At 43.1% G+C, this 6622-nt stretch overlaps 1 protein-coding gene across 1 annotated transcript; it reads right to left on the bottom strand.

The window, feature by feature from the left end:
• Window positions 1-145: 145 nt before the first annotated feature.
• LOC134865415 (zinc finger protein 11-like) lies at window positions 146-6372 on the bottom strand. Its single transcript, XM_063884908.1, has 7 exons — window positions 6224-6372; window positions 5166-5371; window positions 4956-5048; window positions 4543-4638; window positions 4267-4377; window positions 3238-3367; window positions 146-3145 (listed from the first exon to the last, which is right to left on the bottom strand). Exons 1-7 carry the CDS (start codon window positions 6234-6236, stop codon window positions 1272-1274), a joined length of 2523 nt encoding a protein of 840 aa, XP_063740978.1. The 5' UTR covers window positions 6237-6372; the 3' UTR covers window positions 146-1271.
• Between the last annotated feature and the right edge of the window lie 250 nt (window positions 6373-6622).

The following is a 6622-nucleotide window of genomic DNA, read 5'->3' as shown; positions in this document are numbered from 1 at the left end:
GTTACTGGTTATCTGCTGCCATCTAGTGACACTTTATTCAGATAGCAAATGCAACAGTCAATTTTAATTTGCAACTTCCACCATTTATCCTCACAACTCTAAAAGTTTCCCTTTGTTAAACAAAATTGTATCAACAAACACAAGATATAACCAAGGGAATTTAATGTGAACTTCACAAAACTTGAAAACCATAATTGGGTGTGATAAAAGCCCTACAGAAATAAAGTTATTTCAGGTTGAAATAAACTAGACACATGCTAGTTTATTTCGTCTCAGGCTTGCAAAAATGTCTCTTAGTATATTTACAGCCAACATTTTACATAACATTGCCTTAGAAGCCTTTTCAAAAATATATTTTCACCGATGCTACAGTTTCTGCACATTCACCCAAACAACATCTGGAATATTATCCAAACATATTCATGCTTAATAAACTGTTGGTCAAAAAAAATAAAAATAACGAATAGTCTGGTGGGGATTGAGGAAAAGAAAGAGCATGTGCTAATGTTAAAGAAATGGTTTGATAACTTGTAAAATACACTTATTTGCATTCTTGCCACATTAGAAAAGATTGATACCACTCTATCTGGAATGGCATCATAGAGTTTATGTATATATAGACAAAGCGTCTCTGAACCCAAAATATCATTTGGAACATGATTCTGCGCAGTATTGAGCAGTGCAACAATTTGTTAGCATAAACCACCGCTGATATGTTAGCACCTGATATCTGTCGTGATGCCACTCCTCTTCATAGCATCAAATAAGTGAATAAAATAGACTTATCAGAAAAACTAACCCCTGAATGCACATCATGTAGCAAGAACTACCCAAAATGACAGAAACCATCTTTGGGAAAATTGTATTTGGCGTGTATTTTGACTTTATACTTCAGTGACATGGAGGGGTGGGGCTTATAGACAGCAATTTGGGGAGATGCTTTGGCTTCGCTTAAGGGGAGCCCTAATGTCATTCATCTTTGTTTGCAGTCTAACAGTGGTATCAATCTTTTCATGTGATTATCTCAACGATAATTATTAAGTGGATTTCCCAAAAATGTCAAACTATTCCTTTAATGCTGGAAAAGTCCTTCACAATTGGTTAATGTGACTACATTTACTTTACAGTGAAGAGGAAACATTTCCCCTCAATTTCAACAGCATCGTTCTATATCCCTTCACGTATTGCTTGGTTTCGTTGGTCCATTGTAACTGTAGTAGTCCAACTGGCAAATGCGGTGTGTGTGAATATGCATGTGTAACACGCTCTGCTCAGTTCATGTTGGAATGGCTCTTCAGGTGCCTCCTCAGGTGGTTCAGACAGGTGTAGGTCTTGGGACAGATCTGGCAGTGGTACGGTCTCACCCCTGAGTGGTTGAGCATGTGCTGCTTCAGCACACTTCCATCGGAGAAGGCTTTCCCGCACTGCGTGCACACATAGGGCCGCTCTCCTGTGTGGACTCGCATATGGACAGTCACCTTGTGTGCCATTGTGAAACCTTTGCCGCACACTGTGCACTTGAACGGCCTTTCTCCCGTGTGCGTAAGCCTGTGTGTGCGCATAGCACCCATCTGAGAGAAAGCCTTACCGCAATCTGGGCAAACATGGGGCTTCTCTCCGGTGTGAACCCTGGTGTGGCTCCGTAGTCCCCCCGCTGTGGAGAAGCACTGCGAACAGTGAGTGCACTGGTACGGCCGCTCCCCCGTGTGAGTGCGCATGTGCTGTTTCAAGTCGTAGCGGTTCCTGAAGCCGCGACCGCACACCAGACAGCTCTCTGGTCGGTCGTCGTTGTGACGTAGCTCGTGGTTAGCCAGGCATTTCTCAGACAGGAAACACTTTCCACACTCCTGACACTGATAGGGTTTCTCGTGGTCGACCCTCTGATGGTACTTGAGCTCACTGATGCCAGGGAATGTTTCATCGCAGTACCTGCACCTGAAGCGATGGTTGGCGCTGTAGGGAAGCTGGTGTTCACTCATCTGATGGTTCCTGAGCAGGTGGGCCATCTTGAAGGTCTTCCCGCAATGAGAGCACTCATATTTGGTCAGCAGCTGGACGCACTGATGTCTGACCCGCTCATGGAGAGACCTGAACTGACACCCACACTTGGTGCAAATGTGGGATGCATTTTTACACTTCCTCTTCCTGTGCCTGGAGAGGTGAGCCTCCGTGCGAAAGGCTTTGCCACACTGCGAGCATCTGTAAGGCTTCACCGCGGTGTGGAACCTCTGGTGCTCGAGAAATTCGAAACGATACTTAAAGCTCCTTCCACACAGTGGACAGTTATGCGTGACTCGTCCTCGCGGGTAGGCGGATTTGGAGGCTGATTTCCTGGAGGACATAGATGAGGAGGAAGTCCGATGAGCTGAGCCACTCTTCCTGTGTTTTCCTCCGCTCATTAATTTGGCGCTCTCCATTTCCCCGCCCTCTTCGTGTCGCTGCTGATGTTTCGTCAGACACTTGGAGGAGATGAAGCTCTTCCCACATTGCTTACACTGATAAGGCTTGTCATGGTCGACCTGTTGGTGATACTTCAAGTCACCAATTCCTGAAAATCCCACCCCGCAATGACTGCACTTGAAAAGGCGGCTTTGGACGTGAGTCAGCAGGTGTTCCTTCAAGCTGCTAGACTTTTGAAAACTCTTGCCGCAGTGTCCACAATCGTAGCTACGGCCCCGTTTTGGGCAGTGGTGTCTGAACTTGTCCAGTGAGGTTGGAAAACTGTTCCCACATTTGATGCACAGATAAGCAGCGTTTTTGCATTTCCGTAGCCTGTGACCGGCTAGCAGAGTGGCTGTCCTGAAAGCCCTCCCGCACTCGGAGCAGTTGTAAGGCTGCAGCCCACTGTGGACCCTCTGGTGCTCGGTGAGAACGGAGTGGTGCTTGAAGCATTTGTTACACTCGGGACATTTGTGCAGCCCTGATTGTCTCCTGCGAGGGGATGGAGACATATCAGTCCTTTTTGGGGACTCGGGAAAGTCCGTCGAGGTGGAAGGGTTTGTGGACAGTTCTTCATCGAACATGACAATCTGAGGAACGTCGTTATTTTCATCATCACAACCGCTCGGGTGGGAAGAGATGGCCACTTCAAGCGATGGAGGAAGAGACAGAGAGGGAATGAGAAGATCATCTGACGGAAACGGAGCTGCAAGGAAAATATGACAAAACATTTGGTACAAACATCAATAAAAAAAACTGTTTGTTGTAGGCTTTAACAAATGTAAATGTTGCACGTACCAATTGTACTCTTAGCCAATTTCCCATGGCACTGTTTGCTCTGGAGAAGAAATTTGAGGTCGTCTCCATTTGAGACACACTGCATGTACTCTTCTAGGACAGAGGGGGCCCCGCTGATCCAGGACGCAGTCTATACAAGGGAGGAAGCATTTTTAAAAACAAGTGGACAGGTCTCCTGATTCATCTTGACAACCCAGTTGGTTTATTACACAGAATCCTCTTAGAAAACATCACTGTTAACCGTTTGGAAAAGACCAGGCACTATAAAACAGTCCATCTATCAATAAGACTCTGACTGAAACCAATAGTAACGGGAGTGCACATTTTGAGAAAAGACTTCAGTGCCCTTCTTTTAATGAAGAACTACTCTCCAGATGTAACTGATGCTATCCAGCATCCATGCTAACCTCTTTAGGAACCATTGTTGTTTTTGAAGAACAGTAGCCTCTCTGTTATAAAACCATGCCCATAGCTGACGTCAATTAGTCCAGACACTGGTTTTCTGGACACAAACGCAGTACTTAAATCCTGACAAGTATACGTTGTCTGTACTTTACTTTCTCTGTGCCTGAGACTGCATCTGGGTGAGATGCGCAGCAGTGGAAGAGAGCAGGATAATATCCAAGCAGCTTCTCAGTGAATAGCGAGTCGAAAGCTTTCAGATGTTTAAAGTAGATGAAGACAATGCTTGTTGCAACGTTCTTAACACAAAATGCAAAGCTTGCTGGAACAACACGTCCCATATTTGCTTCTTTGTGTTCTGTGGTGCATTTCAGGCTGAGCTCTGGAGGTCGTAGAGACAGGTTTGGGACAAGAGAGGAGAGTGAAGGATGGATTTGTATGTTTGTTAAGATGTGTAAAATCTTTAACATTTAGGCTTATATTATATCACCATGAATTATTTTATTGTTTTTACGGAACTGTACCAAACCCTGCTGACAAGATGCATGTTCATGGGATAGAGAAACCAGCTGTCGTGCAAGGTAACTCTTTATTTATTTACTTAATTTTTTCTAATCCTCTTCGTACCTGTTTGAAATCAGGGATTGGCAGCAGCTCCTCCAGTCTGGTGAAAAACTCACAAACCAGAGTCTCCAGTGCCGTGTCGAAATCAGGGCCATACTCCACTGGAAACACATTCTGTCAGAAGAAAAAAAGACACCCTCAGCACATGGTAGAACACTTTAGAAGCCGACAGGATAGATCTGCAATTCATCTGTCAAATTTAGTTTGGCGAAATTGCGATTAAGAAATGATTTATAATATTTGATTTCAGAGCACTATGTAAATAAATGTAAATGTTACCTTGAGGAAGTGTTCTCTGCCATCCGTGTCTTCAATGAGGCCTTGCACCAGCTTCATGAAATTGGCCTCTGGTGCCTCAATGACAGGATCATTTGTCTGGGTCGGAAAACAAAACACACAGTCAGATTATAGGAACAATAAGAAACATTTCTTCAGACCAAAATGACTGCAGTCAGAAAGTGATTGATTTGTAAGTGCTATGTTTGTTCAACCAAAAATCGAAAAACTCAATGATCAGATGAATTTTTTTGACAAGACATAAAAAGCACAACATGAGAGGTCTGAACAAGTCACTGTTTCAAGATTTAGTCAAATGAAGAATAAATTAACAAACTATGGCACCTTCATTTTATGCTGTTTATTTATTGGTTTAGTAAACTTAACCATTTCAGTGTTGCAACCAAATCACTCACCTCCTCAATGCAAGAAGTTCGGATTCGGTTCAGGTGGCTCTCAACAGCCTTGAGATCCTCAGGGTGCTCAGAACGCAACAGCTCAAGAGTTGTCTGGAGGAAATGTAATTTGTGAATTTGATGTTTTCATGATAACTGTAATTCTTGATTATCTCATTTGAATAGTTCTCACTAAATACATGATGTATCTACACATTTCAAAACACTTACCCTTGCCCTCAGGCCAAGTGAGAGTAGTCTCCCTTCCCGTTTACTCATCAGCTCAGGAACTGCATCTGTTACCATGGTAACAAACTCCTCCAGTTTCCCGTAGTGCTTTATGTTTCGCTGGCGAACAACTTCCCACATCACTGCTGACATCAGCCGGAGTGGTGGGACCAGGAGCGCCAGTGAGGAAAGGGGGACACTGAACTCTTCTAAATCAAAAAATAGTTTGGGTCAAACAAACCTTAAAACTACTTGGGTACCATGCTCTGTAACCGCTGATAAATATGCCCAGAGCACACTTTGTTAAATATATTGTGTTTTCACTATGTAAAAGATGTTGAAATTAATTAATATAAGGTTTTATATACGTATGTATTTATATTAAAGTGGAAGGGAATACACTCTAGTAATAATTTGAAATGAAAAATGCATTTCCTTATCAGTTCAGCATCTTACTTTAAGGTCAGCACAGCTCCACTGTCGCTGTGATGCATTGGGTGTGTGGCATACAGCCCTGTAGGGTGCATTATCTAACGCACCACGGCTGTGTGCATACATCTGACTTCCAACCACCCAATGCATGTTATAGCTTTAATCGTTATGTTCCTTAAATGCTCAAATAAATACATGCAATGCTTTTACAATGCACCCCCCGCTGCACAAAATGGCAAAGGCGATAACCCAAAGTGAGTAGTTAAACATAAACTGTTTGCAAACAGCTAGTTAGCATCACCTCAGTAATATTAATTCAATTGAAGCTAACTATCCTGCTAAATATCAGTCACAAGTAACCAACAGTTTGGTTACGTTTTCGTCCGTAAAAATACTTAACAATACATCTTTGCTTGCTGTGCTCAAGGTAATGCATAAGCTAGCCTCACCAGACTAGCCACCAGGCCGCTGATGTGTGGTAAAACCGGCTTGTTATTGGGAAAAACAATTCGTGTTCCAGGGATTAGTCAAGGCCTGATATGCCTCGGCTAATCCTGCACTATGGCTATTCGGCTGCCGCATAAGTGATATACATACAGTATTACCGAGCCTAACAAGCTAATACATACCTGCGTCGTTCATTTCGGAATTCTCTTATAACGTTGAAGATAAAAAATAAGGAAGTGTACTATCATGCATACTTTCGGTTAGCGTGCTAGCTAACTGCATACACGGGGTCAGGCGCCAACTTCTTCCTGAAACACGCTGTTCATCCTGGGGAGCGCTTTTAGCAGAGAGGTTCGTTTTGTCTCACGGGGCAGCCCGGATAAGCAGATTCATATTCTCTCTATTGCAAAATGAGATGCACCGCCTCTCCGGACAATCAAATAACTACATCTTTAAAGTAATTTTTTGCAGTTTGAAAAACTGTTTTCCTGCATCCTTCATAATTTGAATGTCTCAAAAATAATTTTAAGGTTAAATGTTTTTAATAAATGTTTTTACTCATAGGCCCAAAGTGAGCAGTT

This window comes from Eleginops maclovinus, chromosome 6, assembly GCF_036324505.1.
Source record: "Eleginops maclovinus isolate JMC-PN-2008 ecotype Puerto Natales chromosome 6, JC_Emac_rtc_rv5, whole genome shotgun sequence".
Lineage (NCBI taxonomy): Eukaryota > Metazoa > Chordata > Actinopteri > Perciformes > Eleginopidae > Eleginops > Eleginops maclovinus.
This window is presented reverse-complemented; position numbering and strand designations above follow the sequence as displayed.

Coding starts and splice junctions, on each gene's coding strand:
- LOC134865415 (XM_063884908.1), bottom strand. Junction 3,368..4,266: donor CAATCCCTGATTTCAAACAG/GTACGAAGAGGA, acceptor TCCCTTGTATAG/ACTGCGTCCTGGATCAGCGG. Junction 3,146..3,237: donor ATTGGCTAAGAGTACAATTG/GTACGTGCAACA, acceptor TTTTCCTTGCAG/CTCCGTTTCCGTCAGATGAT.